This window comes from Ailuropoda melanoleuca, chromosome 8 (genome assembly GCF_002007445.2).
Source record: "Ailuropoda melanoleuca isolate Jingjing chromosome 8, ASM200744v2, whole genome shotgun sequence".
NCBI classification, from domain to species: Eukaryota; Metazoa; Chordata; class Mammalia; order Carnivora; family Ursidae; genus Ailuropoda; species Ailuropoda melanoleuca.
The window spans coordinates 108450023-108473402 of NC_048225.1; the positions used below are offsets into that span (position 1 = coordinate 108450023).

General features: G+C 33.9%; 1 protein-coding gene across 3 annotated transcripts in view; it reads right to left on the reverse strand.

The window, feature by feature from the left end:
• CDC73 (cell division cycle 73) overlaps positions 1 to 23380 on the reverse strand; it is a 181618-nt gene that overhangs the window by 131049 nt on the left and 27189 nt on the right. For all 3 annotated transcript variants that reach the window (XM_019803958.2, XM_034667174.1, XM_002923385.4), the window contains exons 9-10: positions 21879 to 21957; positions 19929 to 19993 (exon numbers count right to left, since the gene is read on the reverse strand). In XM_019803958.2, coding sequence (XP_019659517.1) covers positions 19929 to 19993; positions 21879 to 21957 — 144 coding nt within the window. The remainder of the gene's footprint in view (positions 1 to 19928; positions 19994 to 21878; positions 21958 to 23380) is intronic.

The following is a 23380-nucleotide window of genomic DNA, read 5'->3' on the forward strand; positions in this document are numbered from 1 at the left end:
ACAGTGATAACAATATGAGATAAAGCAAGCATAAAACTAATCATTGGGGCATGACTTATAAATAGCAGAGGACAGAAACATCCTAAATGTCCATCCATATGGGCCTGGTTAAATAAACCAAGGTACACTACAACGTACCGGGACTACCCACCCCCTGCCTTGGGATACAGTCTAAGGAAAAAATAATTGCATCCAACCAGCTTACAGTAAAGAGTAATATTAGTATTCTCACTCTGAAATTTTTACTGAAATATTAGAGCAAACAAGAAATTATGCTAATATGAGGAAATGCTATGAACTGAACTGTTTAAGAAAATCCTTTCTACCGATTATCCATATAAACCTGTGTTTATACAATCTTCACTAGAATAGGTGTGGAAAAGCAAACTTTCTGAGAAAGAACAAAGATTATTTATCTCAAGGATATCACCATAAAAAGGGTAAAACTAAATAATGAATACAGGTTGGTTTTATACACAGACACACACACACATACACATACATGACTTTGGTAGGAAATGGGATAAGATGATGAGTGAGAGAATTATGGGGAACTCTGAGCATTAAAGAAGAAAAAAACAATAGACTCAGATCTGGATAACCATTATGCCTCAACAAGGGGAAAATAGAGAACCATCTTTATAAGTACCAAGCTTACAAAAGCTCTGGCTTAGGATGGATGGATGTAAACGCACAGAGCACAGACTAAAGAGGAGCTGCTAATTAAGCATTAAAAAGAAAAAGGTTGTAACTGAGAATACCAGATTTGAGTTGCTACTGTGTATAGTTATTTTTAAACTCTACTCCTATAGAAAACTGGAGTTCCATCCACTGAAGATGGTAAACTCATAAAAAAAGAATGATCTTTTAAAAATTCTAGAAAATTCCCAGTAGTGGCAGATTTCCTATGGAAACCTTCCACCCTCAATTTAGAAAGTTCGAGGAAGACTTGCAATCAAGGTAGCCTGTCTTGCACTGGTCAAGCTAAGATATCAGAGACCCTCTCTTCTAGTAATTTGAATCCTGAGGGAAACAAATATACACACACACTCAGGCATGCACCCACACACAGAGAAAATGATTGTAGCTAAGTCACTTAAACTTCAGTACCCTGAAGAAATTATCCATCAATTCTTGTTACCCAGATCCCCAGAGCTGCTATGGTTCCACCCATTTCTTCTACCACTTGGTTCTCTGATTTTATGAGCTTGCCCATAATTTTCCAATACTTTTTTTTTTCCAATACTTTTTCTCTTTGCTTCAATTTTTGCTTGTAACCAAAGAATCCTGACAGAAATCCTACCACCAGCAAATTCTGAAGTAATAAAATTGTTCTTAGCTCCTATGATGATTCCATAATGCTCTGTAAGACCATGCCCTCTGTGTGTTCTGCCACCTGAACAAATCAGGAATGCAAAGGGGTACAAGAACAACTTCTCTGTTAAAGAAAGTGAGCTGAGGGGAGAGTGGGTGGCTCAGTCAGTTAAGCTTCCGACTCTTGATTTCAGCTCAGGTCATAATCTCAGGGTCCTGGGATTTAGCCCTGCATAGGGCTCTGCTCTCAGCAGGGAGTCTGCTTGAGAATTCTCTTCCTCTCCCTCTGCCCCTCTTCCCCTCTCTAAAATAAATAAACCTTTAAACAATACAACTGAGACTACGTTGCTATAAATACCTTATTACTGAGGAGAGGTCAGGGAAATAGGATTTGGGACTTTGTCTCCTAAAGTCATACCACCATGAAGGAGAGCTAACACATCTGGAAAGTAACCACAAAAACTGACTACCTGAGCCGGATACACTGTAAAACGCTGTCTAACCTTAGAAACTAATGAACAGGGAGGACAGGACTATATCATTTCACATTTGCTATTTGAAGTTGTATTCCTTTACCAAAAATCTGTCTCCTGACAAGCTAAAAAACAAACAAAAACAAAAAACAAACAAAACACAACTACAACCTTCTTCCTGGTAGGTTTGAGAGAAGAGAATAAATGACTCCTCTACTGTGAAGAGAGAAATCTAATAGCTGGGTAAAATTAAGATAATTTTTACAAAAATGAAATGAATTTTTAAATCAAACTTCATAAGCAATAAAATTTACACTATTTATATGATCTGAGTGTCTGTAAGTACACCTACATTTAACAGTATGTTTAAACTGAAGTTATCTCCTCTCATCTCTAATTTTAGTACCTTTTTATCATTTCATGTCTCGATTAATGGCTACCCCCGGTCAGTGGCCACATGAGAATACCAAAAGTCACCCTTGCCACTTCCTTCTCTTGTTATCACCCAAAACCTGGATTCCTAATGGAATCCATCCACTTTTCTTCATCTTACTCCTCTAGTAGTTCACATGAGTATCTCTCACTTGACCCTGCAATACCTTCACAATTGGTTTCCTCAAATCCATGCAATCTGTTTCCCATTCTATAGCGAGAATGGTACTTTCAAAACAAAAAGCTGTTCACATCACTCCAGTGCTTCAAAGGCTTCCCAATGTCCTTAGGATAAAGACCAAAATCCCTAAAATCCTTGGCCAGCTACAAGATCCACAAATGGGTCTCTTCCTTGCCTATAATCTCTCTGCCCAATCTTCTGATCCCATCTGTGCCTTCTACTTTATTCTATAAATTACCTCATTCTTCCTCAGGATTAATTTTAAAAACAATACACAACAACAACAACGAATCCTAGACTATAAACAGTGAGTTGAAATTTGACTCAATAAAACCACCCTATCTTTTTGGCTTACAGCATTTTTATCTTATTTGAAAGGAAACCTTTTTAGGGTATCAAATCAATTTTTCTCTATAGTGATAAGCCTCATTCACTAATTTCGATACAAATCGATACAAAAAGAAAGTACAAGTATTCTAGAGATAATAACTATCATCAGTTATACAAACTTTAAATCCCTCTCAATCACCTTGGACTATATAGAAATGGATTTACAAACTCCTATTAAAACTTAATCATAAACAGAGAAGCAATGGTGAAAGTGCTGTTGATCAAGCTTACCAAAAGCCACATGTTTTAAAGGACTGCATATCAGTGCATTTCTAACCAGGAATTATGATGCCTAAGATCAAGAAGTGAGGTGTTAACTTTCCTCAATAATAAATTCCATATAAATTAAATTGCTGGGCATGATTTCCCAAACAGACCAATTTGACCACGTTAAATTCTAGAACTCCAACATTAGGCTAATAAAATTCTCCAGCCCAGTCCTCTTTAGAGTTGAAGAAACATCCATAAGTCCATTCTCTTACTTGATAGCCTAGGCATTGAGTCATAAGCTATAGATACAACAATGGACAATAACAATCTTATTAAGTTGTTGAGATAATACTCCTTTGACAGAAAAAAAAAGAACATTTATCAAATCTTCATAAAAATGAAAGGACAACTGTGCTGTCATTCAGGAAAAATACACGATGCTTCGCAAGTATTTAACAGGGGATCTGACCTACTCTATGTTGCCTAGGGTCGGAGAGCCTTCTGTGAGGAATGTTAAAGCTAATGTCTAAGATATTAGAAATTAATCAGGCAAAGAGGGAACAATTCAAGGGAGAAGGAGCAACAGTTACAACGGCCCTAAGGATGGAAAAAAAAAAAAGACACAAAAAGAAAGATTATTAAGAGCTGATGTTAGAAAGGTTAAAAAAGGGGGGGGGGACAGGTAAAACCACATACTGCACATGTTAAGAATTATGGTCTTTCATCCTAAGAGTAAAAGAAAACCACTGAAAATACAGCAATATTTGGATAAAAGAAAAAAGTTGAGGCTAGATCATGTCTAATGGCCTCTATCTTGACTGTTTTTGATGCACACTGGCTACAACGTAAAGAACACACTGAAGAGACATATCAGTGACAGGAGAAGAACAATTATGAGACTACTGCATAATCCTAGGAAGACATAGAAATAGTTTGGAGCAGAAGTATGGTAGTGATATGGAGATAAAGAATTCCAGACATGTTATGAAGTAAGTCAACAGAACTTCATGATGCCTAGATATTGGAGGTAAAGGAGAGGGAAACAGTTGGCAAGGATGATGCCTAAAATCCTGGCCTGGGCACTGAGGAGATAATGATGTCATGTTTATAGAGAGAAAAAACACTGTATGAGATCCTGATTGACCAAGGAAGACATAGTAAAGGGCCATTAAGAAATATATAAAAGGACTGCAAAGTGAACCTAAGGGTCAACATATTACTAAAGCATCAACAATAATAAATTTTAACTACTACTCTGCAGACATATGAAAGAATGGAAAGTAACTAAAACTACAATGTATAGTATGAGCTTAGGAAACATTCATTAGTTTAATAAATACTTTTCAAGCAACAACTCTGTACCAGGTACTCTGTTCCCAGAACCAGGGATACACTAGAGAGCAAGAAAGATGTGGTTCCTACCTTTAGATTCTCATATTGAAAGAAAATCGTCAAGATAAATAAAACAAGATTACCAGAAAACACCTGGAAGTCTTCCTGAGAAAGTGACCTCTGAACTAAGATCTGAATTATGAGAAGCCAGTTTTACTAAGAGCAAGAGGAAGAATGATTGAGACAAAAAGAACTGCAAAGACAAAGGCCAGGAATTTGACAAGTTTGCAGAAAACCAGAAAATAAACAGTAAAACGGAATTGCGGCCAGGACCTTTCTTAAAACCTTTACTATAGAGCAGGGGGTTGTGGATCCTTAATCTGAATGGGGAAAAAATAAAATCACAATTTTATTTTCACCAACCTCTAACAGAAATTAACATGTCCTTAAACCACAGCATGGCTTTGTCACCAAAAGAAATCAGGTGTTTTGATATCACATTACAACTGTTACAGATATCTTGAAATACTGTGTACACTCAACGCACGTTACAATTCCGGCATTTATTAGTCACTAGATCTTGTTATATAATGCATTAGTAGAGAAGCACAAATTACCATGTCATAAATTTGTATTTTTAAAGTCTCTTGATAATTTCCTTTCAATACAATCGGTCTTTTTTATCTTATGCATTTTATTTTATACGTTAATATATTATTCAGGGGCACCTGGGTGGCTCAGTCGGTTAAGCTTCCAACTTTTGATTTCGGCTCAGGTCATGATCTCAGGGTCGTGAGATTAAGCCCCATGTAGGGCCCCGCGCTCACTGCTGTAATGTCCCTCTTCCTCTGCTCCTTCCCCTACTGCTGCTCACTCCAGTCTCAAATCAATCAGAATCAATCAATCAAATAAATAAATAAATAAAATCTTAAAAAAAAATTATTGAGAGAGAGAACTCATATAGGTTCATAGAATTCACCAGTCCGCCAAATGGGTCCATGGCACAAAAAAAAGACTATAACCTCTAATGTACAGAAAAAAAACCCAAAACACTATTACTAACAACTAAATGCAACTTTCGGTGCTTGTTTGGGCCCTATTTCCAATGAATGAACTACAAAAAGTATTTTTCAAAAAAAAATCAAAGAAAAGGGAAAATGAATTGGGTGTAAGAGGATAAATTATTTTCTTTGGCAATGTTCAATAATGCCTCTGTGGCTAAAGAATTCAGTATTTTTTAAATGTGTAAAGTATGCAGAAACAGTGTCTGGGTTTTGCTTTACAATACTTACAATACTTCAGGAAAAAAGGGAGATGTGGAACAGATGAAGAGTGGTTTAAAAATAATTATAGAGGGGCACCTGGGTGGCTCAGCCGTTAAGCGTCTGCCTTCAGCTCAGGTCATGATCCCACAGTCCTGGGATTGAGCCCTGCATCGGGCTCCCTGTTCAGCGGGAAGCCTGCTTCTCCCTCTCACACTCCCCTTGCTTGTGTTCCCTCTCTCACTGTCTCTCTCTGTCAAAAAAAAAAAAAAGACTATGTAATTGACTATCATAAAGGTGTTCCCTAAATATTTGATTTTACTATTCTGGACTATTCTATTACAAGCTACTTNTTAGAAAAAATCATATGCTGGGGCTCCTGGGTGCCACAGCCGTTAAGCGTCTGCCTTCGGCTCAGGGCGTGATCCCGGCGTTCTGGATGGAGCCCCACATCAGGCTCCTCCGCTATGAGCCTGCTTCTTCCTCTCCTACTCCCCCTGCTTGTGTTCCCTCTCTCGCTGGCTGTCTATCTCTGTCAAATAAATAAATAAAATCTTAAAAAAAAATCATATGCTATTTTCTCTAATTATATTTATGTTTGAAATTTCTCACAATTAAGGGGGGGAGGGAGCTCACTGATTGCTTTGCAAAAAGAAGTTCCCAGAAGGGAAAACAAATTTACAAAGAAGCACTGTTGTTTGAAGAACAAATCAAGAAAGATACCCCTTTCCCCAGTCTGATGATATCCTTGACTACCTAGGTCATCTGACTTGATGAGGGTGAGAGCTTACTACGATTTTCCCCCATAACGTTCAGGGAAGACAGCAGCATTTCTAAAAACAGCTTTGGCACTATTCATATCTTATGAGTATGCACTCCTTGGTCTAACAGCACTCATTTCAAAGAAAAAAAAATAATCTGCCATTATTATCAGCTGCCTGGGCTTAGAAAATTAGTCTCTGATCAAACTAGCACATCTTAGAATTAGAAAGTGATGGCGTTTTAAAAAATTTATTATTTTTTATTTATTTAATTTTTTATTCTTGTTTTTTAATAGAAAGTGATGGTTTAAGAAAAATAGTAAGTTACAATCTTAAGCTAACAAGTACTGATGGCATTTAGGCTTCACACTTAGGAGAACCTGATATTTGAAAGAAAAGGGTAGGAGAAGGATGAGGGTAGCTAGGTAAATTGTGCTTCTTTACTAACGCATTATATAACAAACAATGCAGTGCCAGATCACTGGAATCGTCATGACTGTCAGAAAGCAAAAAATCTGAATGGGGATAGGGCAATGCTGTAGTTAGGCACCTGGGCTATACAAGATGATTCCCAGGATGTCAAATAATAACTAACCGAAAAGGAACCCTTTCAATTTTTATAACTGGAATAGGCTATGTACATCTCTTCATTTTCGCATATTTAAGATAGGAACACTAAGGAGGCTCTGCAATCTGCAGGAAGGTGGGCTTGCTAATCCTCTCCTTCTTGTCCATGCCTATTACTCTGTCCTGCTCTCCTCACTCCTCAACAGACTCATCAACTGCTCCTATTTCTACAGAAGTGTTTTCTCAGTCTGGCTGACAGATCAAAAAGCCTTTTAACTTTGTTCCCCAAGTAGAACATTCTCACACAATCAGGAGAATGTGTTAACAAAACTCGAAACATTCTTTTATTATGAGAAGTTTTCTTTAAAAAAAAAATACCAAAAATCCATTTTACTTGGCTTTAAGCAATAAAAAATTCCTTACTATAAAAGATTGGTAAAATTTTAATTTCTTCAGTACTAGGAAATTTATAAGTTTCTCATTGCTGTTAGTCTAAAACCCAAGTCCACCATTAACAATTTTCATTTAATATTCCTCAAGTTCCTAAGACAAATAGAAATAATAGTTCTAACTACATTACACAGGCAATAGCCATTATGCAAATGCCTCCACTCTTATATATTTAATGTTAAAAGTTAGTGTTCTTACTTAATGACTATGCCAAGTATGTGTGTGTTTAAATAACATACTTCCTAAAATTCATTTAAATATCAATTCCTCAGGCCATAAAATTCAACTCAAGTATTGACTGCTTGATTCAGTATACAAAATTATTATTACTTTCTACATCAGGTTCATAAAAATTGAACTTAAGGCAAGGAAGGATTCCCCCAAAGGGTTCAGAGGGAGTATGGCCCTGCTGACACCTTGATTTCAGACTTCTGGCTTCCAGAACTGAGACAATAAATTAGTTGTTATAAGCAAAAGGGGAAAAAAAAAAAAAGCAAAGCCTAAAGTTAACATCTATAGCTTAGTGGACCAAATCCAGACCCTTGCCTATTTTTCTGTGTCCCATGGGCCATAACTGGTTTTTACATTTTTAAGGTGTAGAAAAAAAATCAAAATGATAATACTACTTCTTGACTGTAAAAATCACAAAATTCAAATTTCAGTATCCATAAAGGAAGTTTTACAGTTATTGGAATGTAACCACGCTCACTCATTAACATACCGTCTATGACTGCCTTTGCACCACAGCAGTGATGTACTTGAGACTGAGACCTCTCATGATTTAGCATTGCTGACTCGCACACAGCAAGAATGCAGTTTTATCATTTCATCCTATTTTAATTTTCTAAAAAGCATGTATCACTGATATTTTGTCGTCTGTCCCTCCTCTATTTATCACTGCACTGCATCCCCATAGCCTAAACCACTACCCAGCATATGCCAGGCACACAACAAATATTGGTTAAATGAATGCAAAAGACAGCACTTTGCGTCCCACATTTGTCCATACCGCAACATTTGAATTTTAACTCATTTGGAACTTCCACCTAACCTTCAATTGACAACAATAAATCTGAAATGTAATGACACGCTAAAAAGGCAAATGTAAAGAAAATAATCTAACAAAATTCTAGAAACACCTTCAAAGTGACAAATACGCTCAGGTAATATCACATGCTCATGTACTGATATAAGCATTCGCCAGTATCTATCTGTATGAAAAGATACTTCTTCAGAAACGAAATACATAAAAGATTTACAGAACATTTACAATCAATTTTGGTGATACAGAACACTAACTCTGAACCACAAAATGTTATCCTGCCACCAAAATAAATAACATTCTTCTCATTAGCAGATCAGCATCACACAAAATTTTACTCATTTATTATTATTATATTTGTCATTGAAAATTTGTGGAGATTTTGTTTATCTCCTGTTATGTAAATACCTACCTAAAATCTCTCATTTTGCCTATTAGCCTACAAGTCTAAAATACATACTATTTGGCCCTTTATAGAAAATGTCTGCCATCCCCCCAATTTTAATTACATTAAAGCCTTTTAAATCATTACAAACTAGAAAATGTAAGGCAATAATGAAAACACTCTTAAACCATACAAATTCCTTTAATTACTTTTGTTCATACCCAACCTACATTTCTCTACACTCATTAAAAACAATTTCACAGTAAAGTTTCTAAGAATTCAGCTTAGGTAACAAACAGAGTGGTTTTGGAAATTAGCTTTCCCTACAGACTTGATAATTGTTCAATGAATTCAACCTAAAATTACAAAGCAAAACAGAGCTTATATGTGAAACTCCTACTGTAGTAAAAGACAACTTGCTTATTTTTTTATAGGCAAGCACCAAAAATCAGAACAGCATAAAGAAATAAAAGCCTAAATAAAAATAGCAGTTTTTCACTGTAGACCAAATACAAATGTTAGCATAGTTTAAATGTACCAATGAGGACCTCAAGCACAGTTTTATCAGAATTATTTATGCATTTATATGGGGGTGGATTATATGGAAAGGAACCATTTATGTGTGTAAGAGAAAAATACCTTCCTTCTCCTATTGCTGAAAACAGTTCTAGTATATTGTCTAGCTGAATTTTATATAAAAAGTATAACCAAGTAAATTGTGAACTAAAATCAGGAAAATTTTTATAGGATCAGTTATCCTTATTAAAAAAATCCTTAGTACTTAGCATTACATTATGTGTATATGCACATCTTTCAAATAAATATGCCAAAGAGGCATTAAGATGGGTAAAAGATTTATCCCAAGACAGCATGATTATATATCTATTTATACGGTCTTCTACAGCAGTACTCATATTAGTACTTCTCCATTTGTACTTTATTTTTGTACTCATTCTGACTCCATTCTAAATCTTAAATACCTTTATACAATGCCAAGAAAACACTTAAATTGTAATGTCTTGTAGCACTAAAATTACTGAATTAATCAGTAGAGTGGGATTTAAGTAACCTCATTAATTTATCACTCTGAGAATAAATGGAAGATAGAAATAAGTGATTTTCAAAATCCTGTAGGAAATTCTTGCTCCTTGTGTCCCCTTCCAAATCAATGCAACTAAACAGGACTAATCCTAGATCTACAGCTCAGGCTTCTAGCTAGGCCATCCCATCTACCGTTGCCTACTCTATCTAGTGACAGATCAGAACCTTTGGATATCGACATCATGAATTTTAAATTCAAAAGACCTAGTCCCTAATCAACACCTTTTAAGAAATCAAATGGAAGAGAATGAGATATTAAGTCCTAAACTTAAATCAGTAATCTATACATCTAAAGAAATAAATCATATTTACCTGGAATTAGACACATCAGTAAGAACAGAAGTCACAATGGCAAATGATGACAAAGCCCCTCTAAGCAGTACAAGGAGAAAGGTTCCCTGGTCTTGCAAACATGTCTGTCTTTATTGAAGAGATGTAAATATAAAGCAGCCTTACTCTAAAACCATTAAACATTTGAAGGATATAATTTAAAGTCACTGTACAAACTTATCATTATACCATGATCTCCCATGAGCTTCTTTACACAGAGAACACGTATACAGGAGTTGACTATCCAGCATTCTTGGCAATTACATTCCCCAGTGTAAATTAGTAAATCAGCATTTAGTGATTCAAATGCTACTCGCATAAGCTTAAATAACAAATCTCTCATGGTATCGTTACCATGGTATTATTTCCCAGTTTTTCAGCCTTTTTCTGGGCCATAGCAAATTAATAAGGAAATGCCACCCTATTGGGTAACCTGGGATCCATGCAACTAATCTTCCCAGGGGAATATAACCTTCTGTGTCACTGTTCATCAGCAGCAGTTATTTATGCTTTTATCTGTTACATAATAAAGCTGTTGGCGAAAATTAACGCAATTAGAACCAGCTTATATGACCATGGACTGGTCTTCAGTAATCCACAAGAGGGTTCCAATATAAAATATAAATGTAATCCCACCACTATTCCATAATGATGCATGTTGCATCAGCATGCTCATGTTTATAAAGCCTTAAAAAATATATAAACTTTTCAGAAATACTAATAATGACTCTGAATGTTTAGAAATAAATCAAATGTGTACTACGGGTCTCCCAAAATTTGGTATCTACCAATTTATTGGAAGATATTATATCTATTACATTTAGTCAAGACAAAGAAAAAATGTTACCAACATAAATTTATTTAAATAATTAAGCTTTTAATATTTATTTTTCCTGTTAAAAGTAACTTTTGTAGGGGAAAAACATGTGACAATATATACCAAAGTTCCTCAGGAATTATGATGTACCCACAAATTTACTATCAGAATGGCTGGTTATTATGATGTAGTTCTATGTTAAAACTTAACAATTCCTAAGGACACTGAAATATTTTGTATAACCTTTTAAGATAAAATTATATTTCAATCATATAAGAAGTTGAATTTTTTTTTGTTTTTTTAATAAAGAAAACTAAAAGCCTTCTATATAACAGAAGTCCAAATTCTTCTGAATGGAAAAAGAACTGCTTAATTTTAGTTCTCAAATTTGATATATTAAAATATATGAGGAATTCAATTCCAGAATGTTTATAGCAACACATGTATAAGACAGAAATGACAGACACTGAAAAGATTTGAAGCATCTATCAAATTTAGGATGGCAAATCATTAGATGGATAGTGTCCAGAATTCACTGTTTGTAGATGATGATACTAAATCAGTTATTTCTGACTTAAAATTTTGTAAAATATTAAATTGACTTGATTTCAAAATAACTGTTTGATCTTATATATTACTGCAAAAATCTAAATGCAAAGAACAAATGTTTTTTAATGACAACATAAAATATGACAACTTCAATAGTGAGTTAATTACCTGAGTTCTATGGCATGCCTTTTACCTCCAATGAAGTCAAAATAAAATCTTAAAAAAGCTTTAATTCCTTAGCATTTCAAATGAATGTCTTCAACTTATTCACAGCAAAGCACCATTCTGAAATTTCAAATAAGAACTTAGTTTCTAAACACTAAGATTTGTCCAGACCAGAAGTAAATAAGAGTTTAAAAACAGATACTTAAAATGAACGTGGGAACAGTCACTCACAGAGGAACATGAGAAGCAGGAAAGACAAGAAGAACAACACTAAAAGAAACATCCATCAAGAAAAAGACCTGGAAAAGAAACCAAAACTTAGAATTAAAGATCAAATGAGGTTTGGCAGGGTTGGGGAAAGGGAAGGGAAAGGGATGAACTAACTAGAAATGCAATGAATATTAAGACAAATATAATTAAGACAACAAAGAAAATAAAATTTGAATGTAGGATTTATACAAAAGATTGAAATTCATTGAAGATTTAAATCAATTTATGAAGACCTAGAAACTGATACAGCAAATTAAAACTCAGCCAACAACCACCAACAGAAATGTACCTATCAAGGAAATACCTAAACATCCAATTATAGAATATTATTAAATATACTAGCTTTCTTTATATGAACAAACTGATTCAAATCATTTGGTATGAAATTAAGGGAAATATTAAATATTAACTTTTTTCCTCAAAATAAGGGAAGTATATAATATATAAAATACAGTCATGCCTTATTAAACAACAATGGTAGTTAGTCTAAAAATATACCTGAGAAGGAGTTAGAATTTAAAAGCGATGAAGTATGTTCAATGGACTGAAGTACTGATGAAGGTAAATAGAAACTGGAATAAAACACTGTATTGTAGCAGGTCCAAGAGAGATTTTTTTTAAAAAGTTTGCTTTTGTGCATATCTGGGTCATAAATAACTATAGCATTATACATGGAATTACAATTAAAAGATTTTATATAATCAAAATGAAATTTATAGTATAAATTTTTATCATGCCGTTAACAAAATACTATTATATTTCCAAACTGGTTTCTATTTTCTCCTGTTCTTACACTGATCAATATTAAAGTACTGAAAAAAAGGTGGCACTAACACTGTTATTTAAAATTACACAACAGTTTCTAGGCTACTTCTGACATAGGTGCCAAGGTTAACTTTGTTTCTTTCAAAAATAAGTCTCAGAAGTTCTGTGACTATGATATTAACTACATGGTAATGAGTAGATTAATTTTAAAGATACCTTATAGATTTTATTAAAATCTCTAAGATACTTTGGATAAAACAATAATTACTCTTTAAAGAAATGCAAAGGTAAATTAATGGAGTTTAATTGTATAGGCTTACACCAAAAGTACCATCCACTGTGCAATGGATTTTCAATAAAGCACAATAAAATACATAAACTAAAAGAAACAAAAAAGCAGTATTATAAAAATAATGTACTTTACATGCGTTAAAATTTCCTGACACCTACTGTTTTTATAATTCATTTTCTTGAATTAGATTTTTTCTTGGATTAGCATCAAATGTTTACTATGTTGACAAAACACAAAGGTAAAATTAGATTTTAATATCTCTTACCACAAGGAGTATCAGTGGAAGGAGATTAATACACACCCATCTAAATAAGTGTTCAGTATAAATACTACCTAACTTAAAAAAGGAGAGGACAGTATTTTCTGTATTATTCAGTATAAAAGTTTACAAAACATTACCCATGTTTAAATATAAAAATATTCCTCAAAAACTATAATTAATTCAATGCTACAAGTGAACAGCACTGAAAAGAACAATGTAAACAAGGTAATATATGTAAACCTCTAAACAAATGCCAGATAAGTTATTAAAATACCATTTTTCAGATGACAAAACTAATGCCTAATTTGCTGCAACAAACAGGCCAACAAATCATAACAGAAAACTCTCTCTTGCACCTTATCTTCCCTGTATACAGGCACAGTCCAGATCTATAATGAGCACGTTAAAAAAAAAAAAGAAAAAAAGCTGGAAAAATCACTAGGGAAAAACTACTACAAAAAGGATATGAGAGGTGTTTTGAGTACAGAGAAAAAAATATTGTCTCAGTGATGAACTTTTAGAAAAGTCTATAAAAATGCAAATATTAGAAATAAAACTCTACACAATATTAATATGTTAATACTTAGGTATTACTTCATATAACAGGTAGTAAACATATAAAATTAACTTCCAAAAGCTTAAGACATAGAACAAGTTACTGACAGAAACCAAGTAATATTTTGTTTTGTTTGGGGGTACACCTTTATACTGCTCAGGTGGACAGAGAACAGAACCACCCAGTTCCCTGAAGTATCAAGATAACCAACAAGTTCTGAAGATTATTTTAAGTGCAATATAATATTCAAGCAGAATAATATACTAATGTAAATACAGAATGCAAATAATTTGAATTATAAAATAATATTCTTATTTATAATTACAATCACTTATTAAAATCCCAATAATTATGCTCTTTAATTTTTTAAAATTTTTATTGGAAGTATAGTTCACATAAAGTAGTTTCAATATAAAAAATAGTGATTCGATAATTATACATATTATGAAATGCACACCATGATAAGTGTATTACAATACTAAATATATTCCTATGCTGTGCTTTTCATTCCATGTGACTTGTTTTATAACTGATAGTTTGTACCTCTTAATCCCCTTCACCGATTTCACCCATTCCCCCATATACTTCTTTTTATCAAATAATTTAAATCTAAATAAATTTCATTTAAAAAAAAGATTTAAGTAAGATCTACGCCAAAAATGTGGAGCTTGAACTCATGACCCTGAGATCAAGAGTCACATGCTCTACCAACTGAGCAGCCAGATGTCCCTCATTTCTTTTTATATATGAGTCCCAACAGGTAGTCAGAAAAGCCTAACCTAGCAAAGTTATCACCCACTATATGATAACTTCTTTGCAGCCATTTTCTCTCACAGGTTAAAGAACACTATGATAAACATATACAGCCACAGTAAAAATATCCCAATTACTAAAAAGGAAAAGAGTTTTCATAATATTTAAATAAACTAGTCTTCATAACTTCGAATGAACATGGCATCATTAAACATGTAATATTAAATACATCTGTGAGACTATAGTTGCCTACATTTACGCCTAAATCAAAGTGAGATTATATATAAAATTGTAAATTCATAATAAAAGTAACCATTATTTATTTGAGTCTTCCCTGTGCTAAGCATTTTACATAGTGTCTCTTTTAGTCCTCAACAAGACTGTAAGTTCTATTATCTTTATTACAAAATAAAAACAAGACCACTCACTGAAAGGTTAAATAATCTCACCTTCATTAGTGGCATAATGAGTGGAAGAGTTGGGACTCAGCCAAAACTGACTTTGAACCCTTATATATGCAGTGCTTTCAACTGATTACCTTCTCTTTAACAAGATATCACTGCCTTTATTTAGATCAAGAATTTCAAACTCAAAGGCCAGTAGGGTCTAAAAAGGTAGTACCGCTGACCCTTGAACAATATGGGTTTGAGCTGCACAGATGCACTTATATGTGGATATTTTTATAGTACAGTATCATAAATGTATTTCTCTTCCCTACTTCTAAACGTTTTCTTGTCTCTAGCTAGATTTATTGTAAGATGCAGTATATAATACATCTAACATAAAAAATATGTGTTAATAGACTATGTTATCTGTAAGGCTTCCAGGCAACAAGAGGTTATTAGTAGTTAAGTCTGGGCAAGTCAAAAGTTATATGCAATATGCAGGTTTTCAACTGCCTGCAAGGGGGGTAGGGGGTATCAGTACCCCTAACCTCAGTGTTGTTTAAGGGCCAACTGCATAAATAAGTTAAGACTAGATCGAAGACAACAGAGCAATGAGGCCTATGGGCAACCTAAAGAAAACATCCCATCTAAAGGTAGTCATTGTTTGGATCAGTGTGACTCTAAATACACTAGACTATAGACCCAGTACCCAGTCATGCCACACAGCTTTTCAAAAGAAGCTGAAAATCCAGACTGTTTTTGTGACATACTTTTGTTTTTAAATCTTAGTGCGTAAAATAAAATTTTGAATGACAGTGGATGCCTAATAAAACATATGTGGGACCACATTTAGATTGGCACAATGAATGATCCCAGAAGTATGCTAAGAGACGCATATGATGTCAGTGCACTAGTATTTATAAACAGGCTGCATCTAACTCTGGGAAGAAATTTTCCCATAGGCACCCTTAAAATCTACACAATAACTATTACAATAAGCACTCAAAAAAATATTTACTGAAGGAAAATAAGGGAAGGAAAGAAGAGTGTTTAGTAAGAAAGTCTTAATCAACTGTCTCCATCCTCTGCTAGCCTAGACTCTAGACACAATTCTACAGCATTACTGTTACTAGAGCACTTCCATTAACACTCCAAGCAAAGATGAACAAGTTAATTAATAACCAAATGAGAATGAAGAAAACTTTGTAAAACAGGGGAGCTGGAGGTTACTAATAAATGTGTTCCTTCTTAAGAATATAACTTTATGTTGAGAGACTGAGATTCTGGATTTTACTAAATAGTGAAAGCTGATGGCGATTATACCTCTAATGTGGATACTGAATATTGACCCAACTGTACCTACTACTAGGAAATGGTTCCCCAAGAAAGGCTTATCATAAAAACTACAATTCCGTTAGAGTCAACTCCAAGAACAATCTTAAAGGAAAGCTTTTGATCTGCACAATTTCAGAGTGCAAAATGTTTCCTCAAATGTGAAGACAGGAAGGTAATTAAGAGTCAGTGATACTCAGTAAAGAATGAATAGAGGCTAGAGTATGTGACCTTCCTACCTGAGCATTAATAAGCTAGATTGGGAGGTTAGAATGAAGTAGTTCTCAATTCAATTATCAAATTGTCACAAATAACAAGAGTGAACTGTGATCATATCTTTTTATTCCTTCTCCAGTGGAACCACAGATAAGTTCTTTGCCAACATAGAAAAGTCTTCTTCATCTCCTCTTCTTTTCTATATAACGAAAAGCACTGTCAACTGGCATTTTCTTAGTCTAAGATGGCTCCTTTCACAAAAGGAATTCATGCAAATACATTCTGATGTTCCCTATACTAAATGGTTTCTAGTCCCAACCCATAACTACTAAGATAGTTTCACTTAAACTGATTCTACACAATTCTAGTTCTTCCCAGTGTTCTCAAAAGGAGGGAGAAAAAGGGCAAACACTAAGGGCAAACAAGCCTGGGAAAAAGAGCGCATACGACTGTATTCCAATTTAGATATTCATATATTAAAAATGATGAAATTCCCGTACCACAAAATCTGTTTAATCTAGTATTTCTTAAACGTTATACAACCCAACTAACATATTTTGGGGTAAGTCTACCAACTCAGAAAAGCCCTTGAGCAACTCCAACATCCGTGTCTTAAGCTACTGTACTTCTTGGCCTAAGTCAAAAGTTAACCAGACTCAAGTATACAAACTTGTAACTTTAAAGATACCTGGGCTTCTATTCATATAATGAATTTCTATAAATTCTTATCTTCATTAAAAAATATTATCTAATACCCAATACCCTGCCAGAGCCTTAATTTTTTATAAATTTCAATAACTTATGATTCTTATGAAATACTCTCAAAACATACTTTCTCTATAACAAATGAAGACAAAAAATCAATTACATAAAAATTTTCTAGCCATCTGCACAACTTGATTAACTGAATTTTTTTTTTTTTAAAGATTTTATTTATTTATTCGACAGAGATAGAGACAGCCAGCGAGAAAGGAAACACAAGCAGGGGGAGTGGGAGAGGAAGAAGCAGGCTCATAGTGGAGGAGCCTGATGTGGGGCTCGATCCCAGAACGCTGGGATCACGCCCTGAGCTGAAGGCAGACGCTTAACTGCTGTGCCACCCAGGCGCCCCATGATTAACTGAATTTTATATCTAACAGGACTCCGGTGTCTTGCATTTAAAAGATATATAGACCAGTCCTAAAATAGACTGATAATTTTAATAACTATGTAGATCAACTAAACATGTCAAAACCCTGAAAAACAGTGGTACCTAAAATGAGCTCATATGTAAACTAGAAAGGAAGTCACATCTATGCAACAAAGCCTTTAACATGCTTTTGCGTGTCTGGCTGGGTATCACAAGAGAAATCCTCATTGGAAAATAAGACAAAGTTGGTGAAACGCAAAAGCTCATAAATAGGTAATAATTCCAAAAGAAAAAAACATTACACTGGAAGCGTAAGCTTGAGATTCACATAAAAAGAAACAATTATCATAGCAACTTCAAAGCTTTCAAGTTCAAACTTCTGCACGTATTCTCTAACAACTGCTAAAATGAATCAGGTCACAAACGGTAAAGATATTCAAACGGGGCATTAAAATATGGAAAGTACCAACAATTTGACCATTTTTAGTCTTTCTGTTGCATTCTCACACAATGTCTTTATGTGATTATCTCTGTAAAAACAAACAACATAAACTTGTTTAAATTCTCCTCTCTTGTAAGTATATTTAGAAGCCAAGTCTAATGAGGAAGCAGAGCAGTATTACTCTAATTAAGAAGCTGTCCTTGGATTTTAGAAAAACTGTTCTGTAAAAAGCATCACTATAAAAACTATCACTGATTTTACTATTTGAACAGAAGCTCAGTAATGAAACCAATTTCACGGCATTTCAGATGAGACAAAAGTTAAAACAACAATGACCACAACCACAAAAAAACTCCCCCTGATGGTTACCTAAGTATAACCACCGCAGTTCCACAATTAACTCACTTAGGGAATAGCCAATAAGCAAGTTCTCAAGAAAATGTCAATAAATGAATCTTTTAAAAATTTAATCTTACAGCCATGAGCTACATTTTGAAATCAGCAAGAACTAGACAAATCTAGTAAGATGAGTGTATCTAATCTTTTACCACCTTTCCCTCATTCACTACGCTGTGGAGATACTGGCCTCATGCTGTTACTCTACTGGGCCTCAGTCTTGACCCTTGAGCAGTCTTTCATAGAATGCTTTTCTGCAAGGTCTGTACTCAACAGTCACCTGCTCAGAGAGGCCCCTCTACTCTCTCTACAGAAGCCCTGTCTGTCTTATTTATACCTATAGTCCCAGCAACTGGATCAGGGTCTGCCACAAGCGCTCAATGAGTACTTGTTAAATGAATTAATGAGTTCACATACAATTTCAATCATACAAAACAAATCTGATGACAAGTTAAAAACAAGTGTATTAGCAAAATATCTAATACTCAATTCCAATTTGAAGTCCAGGGGGGAAAAAAAGGTCAATTTTTAGTATCAGATTCTCCACATTTATTTGCTATATGCTCTGGAAAAGCATGACAAGATATATCTTAATTCTGAGAAATCACAGCAAATATATGATGATTCCATGTCATATTGAGTCCTCAAAGATCTGATGATTCGTAAACAAAGACAAAGTAAGTTTGGTATTAGCCTTAAAATATATAGGTACTCTAATACATATACATAGTATTTTAAAGTATAATAATAATCTGTAATATAAATACTCAAAATAAGGTTAACAGAATTCCTGCTCTACACTACCAAATCCTAACTATCACTGACTAAATAAAAATTAAGTGTTGAATAGGGGCCTGGTCAGAACATCCAGAAACAATCATTTTTAGTATGTCAAAAAAACATAAAGGAAAGTCTGCCAAAAGTGAGCCAAAGGCTTGTAACTGTGGACATCTAAGTGCTTGGTTCTGGCAAGTATGCACTTTGTAAATATTACACCAACCATTACAATCTGTTTTTTTAAAGAGCATAAGGCATTACATTTTAAAGAACATAAGATACTATGGAAAATAATTCTCCTAAATTAGACCTTGTAACTCTTCACTAGCATTAAATACTCTAACCAACCTACTAACCAGGTAGCATCCATCCTACTTGTAAATTAATCAAAACAGCTTTTATTTAAACACACTCAACTCAGCTAAACCAAAAAAAGGATATCCACAAATCAAATACCACCATACAGATCTATCAGCACCATTAGTCATTAAAGATAAACGTTTAAAATAGAAAATAACGGAGAAAAAAGATTTTCTTCAACATCCGCTACTCACATAAAATGCCTGAAACAAAAGAGTCAAAGTGACTTACCGTTACAGATTTCAGTGTCATACCGTGGTAGGTGCCCATAGTGTCGATTTTGAAGCCCTCCGTTTCTACAAAGAAAGGAGGTTTGCAATTAGATTTTATGTATTTCATGATCAATAACAAACTTGAAGTAATAATCTGTGTTATAATCTGACAGTTTAAGTTTCATTTGCTATAGCAAAGCATCAAATGTACTATACATAGAAAATTAAATTACATACCTATGAAGATAAAAACCTTAAAAAGGATACTAGTCCCAAAAATATATTCAATACACGCCAGCAAGGCCTTTGTGTAGAAGTTGGTTAAGACTATTTCTACAATTGTGTTCAAAAGTTTGGATATTTTGGTAATATCAAAAATTAGACTGAATAAAATACTTTATAACTTCTAAATTATTTACCTCTAATAATCAATTACAGTAGCACTAAAAGCCTTAAGCTATAAAAAGCTGTGTTTCAAAATTATAATCATAGGCATATGTTACATTATTTGTAGAAAAGCAATGCTGTAAATTGTGATAAAGGATCCAGGGGAGAGTTTCAATATGCCTTTCTATAAAGGCATATTACATTAATACAAATACATTAAATATTTTACACATTGCAAGCTATATGTCTCTATCACAACTACTGATTTTGTAGGTACAGTGCAAAAGCAAGATAAACAAAATATGTAAACAAATGGGCATGGCCTGATTTGGCCCACAGAAGAGTGGATTTATCCGGGAGCTGTAATTTGCCAAACCCTACTTTACATAATTCGTTCCACAAGAAAAACACCGCAGTGAATAAAAGAATGAACCACTGTATTTCTACAGCATGTAGTTACAGTACATGCCTTTAACCAATAAATGAAGTCACCACACAAAATTCACTGTATAGAAGTAATATATCCTTTAATGAAACTTAAATGGAGATTTCAGATTAAGCAGAAAAAAAATAGTAAAAGTTAAACTTCCAGTTGCTTCTACCTCATTTTTTCCCCACAAATCAAGATAAATGAAGATCCCAAGAGATATTACAACGACATTAGTGCCACTTCACTAACCACCACAATAACATGGAAATGGTTCACTATTGCATTAGCCAGTATACCACATAGGCTATGCCAAAATAAGCCCTCACGGTTACTAAAATCTATGCTTCCCAAGATCTCAATGTATACATTTACAATTTCAGAAACATGATTTTATATACAGAATCTCCAGTCTGAACTTTTGAGAAGCAGAATATTAATAACAGGAAATATTTATAGATAGATTATATACCAGTCACTATTCAAAACACTTCATTAACTAGTTTAATCCCCACAATGAAACTAAAAGATAGATACTAAAACTATTATCAGTATTGCAATGAAACACAAGAGGAAATTAAAACAGAATGCAGTTAATTTATCAAAATTCACACAAAAAGTAACTGTGATACAGGCAATCTGGATCTGTAATCCATGCAGTTAACCAGGGGTTGGCAATTTTTTTTGAGAGAGAGAAAGACAAAGAGTGTGCAATCGAGCATGATGGGGATGAGGGGCAGAGGGAGAGAGAGAATCTCAAGCAGGCTCCACACCTACTGCAGAGCCCAACGCAGGGCTCAATCTCACAATCCTGAGATCATGCCCTGAGCTGAAATCAAGAGTCAGACACTTAACCGACTGAGCTACCCAGGCGCCCCAAGGGTTGATAAATTTATTCTGTAAAAGACCAGATAGTATTTTAAGGCTCTGCAGGCCCGACAATCTCTGTCACAACTTAACACTGCTATCACAGCACCAAGGAACCACAGATAATACAAAAATGAATGCCACTGTGTTCTAGCAAAAGTTTATTTATAGTATGTGTTGGACCAGATTTGGTCTGCAGATGTCTGCCAACACCTGCTTGTAAACATCAGGCTACACTACCTCTCACATTTAGCACCACCAAAGTAATATAATAAATAAGTAACTTGCCTTCTTTTCCTTTGAATCTTTCCTGGTCATATCTGTTGTAGGCAGCTGGGATAGGCTGTTTGGTACGCAATGTGGGATCCTGTAGAAAAATTAATTATGAGTTACATGTTAATATTTTAAATTGTTACTTAAAACTCAGAATAAAAGCCACGATAAGTACATTATTTTCTAAGCTTTTTTCTTAAAATAGCCAATAAGACAAAAGTGGGGAGTCATTTGATTCTTATTTTCAAGATACTGCTTACTGGTAGAAAATTATCATTGCTATTAGGGACAAGGGCAATGGACTCCAAATAAACTTGTATCAAGGCAAAATGTAAAACTCTTACAAACTGCAGAAATAAAATAGGTGTGCTTAATAATTTCATTCTGATTAAATTTCTTCATGAAATAATAAAACTCAATTATGAATTACTTTCAACAAAAAAACTTAATTCAAAGTTTACTGAACTGACATTTTAGAGCCTTTTAACAAAATTATTCTCCAAACTGTTATTAATACTTAAATGTGTAAGATAAGACTGAAGCTAATAAAGGTGTTATTTGTGAAGATACTTAGAATAAGTTGTCAATCTAATGATGTAAGCTTAATTCACAAATACTTTATCTAAAATTCAGTCTAGGGACACCTGGGTGGCTCAGTCAGTTAAGCATCTGCCTTTAACTCAGATCATGATCCCAGGGTCCTGGGATTGAGCCCCACATTGGGCTCCCTGCTTCTCCCTCTTCCACTCCCCCCTGCTCGTACTCTGTCAAATAAATAAAATCTTTAAAAAAATTTCTTAAAAAAAAATTCAGTCTATAATAATCTAAAAAGGCATATTTAAAGAATATTCCCTAAATTGCTTGGGAAATTCATGGTATTCAGAAAGACTAAAGTACTTTTCATTTTGTTACAACAGGATGCTACCTTAAGTATTAACCGAGATAAAAGATGGTTAATTCAAGATGCTCACTAGATATACACTACAGTTAAATGCCGAAATTAAAATTTTTATGTATCTTAATGATTACAGAAATACAAAAAAAAACCTCAATCACAAGGATAATGGTTCAACTGTTTTAAGATCTGACATAAGTTTCCTACCAATTGCTATTCAAATCAACCAATTCATAATTACAAGCACCCTGTGTTTTACCATCACAATATTTGTTTCACTACTTTTTTTTACTCATCTCTATGTCTTACTAGACTTTAAGCTCTAGGAGGACAGGTATCTCTTGTATTTTTGTCAGCACACTGCCTGACAATAGTAGGCACTTAAGTACCTACTGGAAAGTCAACTCGAAGTATTAACCTAAATACCAATAAAAGTCCATTACTTCTTAAGAATTAAATACCAATGATTTTATGAACAAGCAAAACTACTAGATATTGCAAAGACTGTATTAGTGCTCTTTCAAATTTTAATATATTTTTTAAAAACCTATATAACATAAAAACAATTTTATTTATTTCCTTTGTTGAATCATATGAAACTAGCTGAAAGGATTTTCAACAT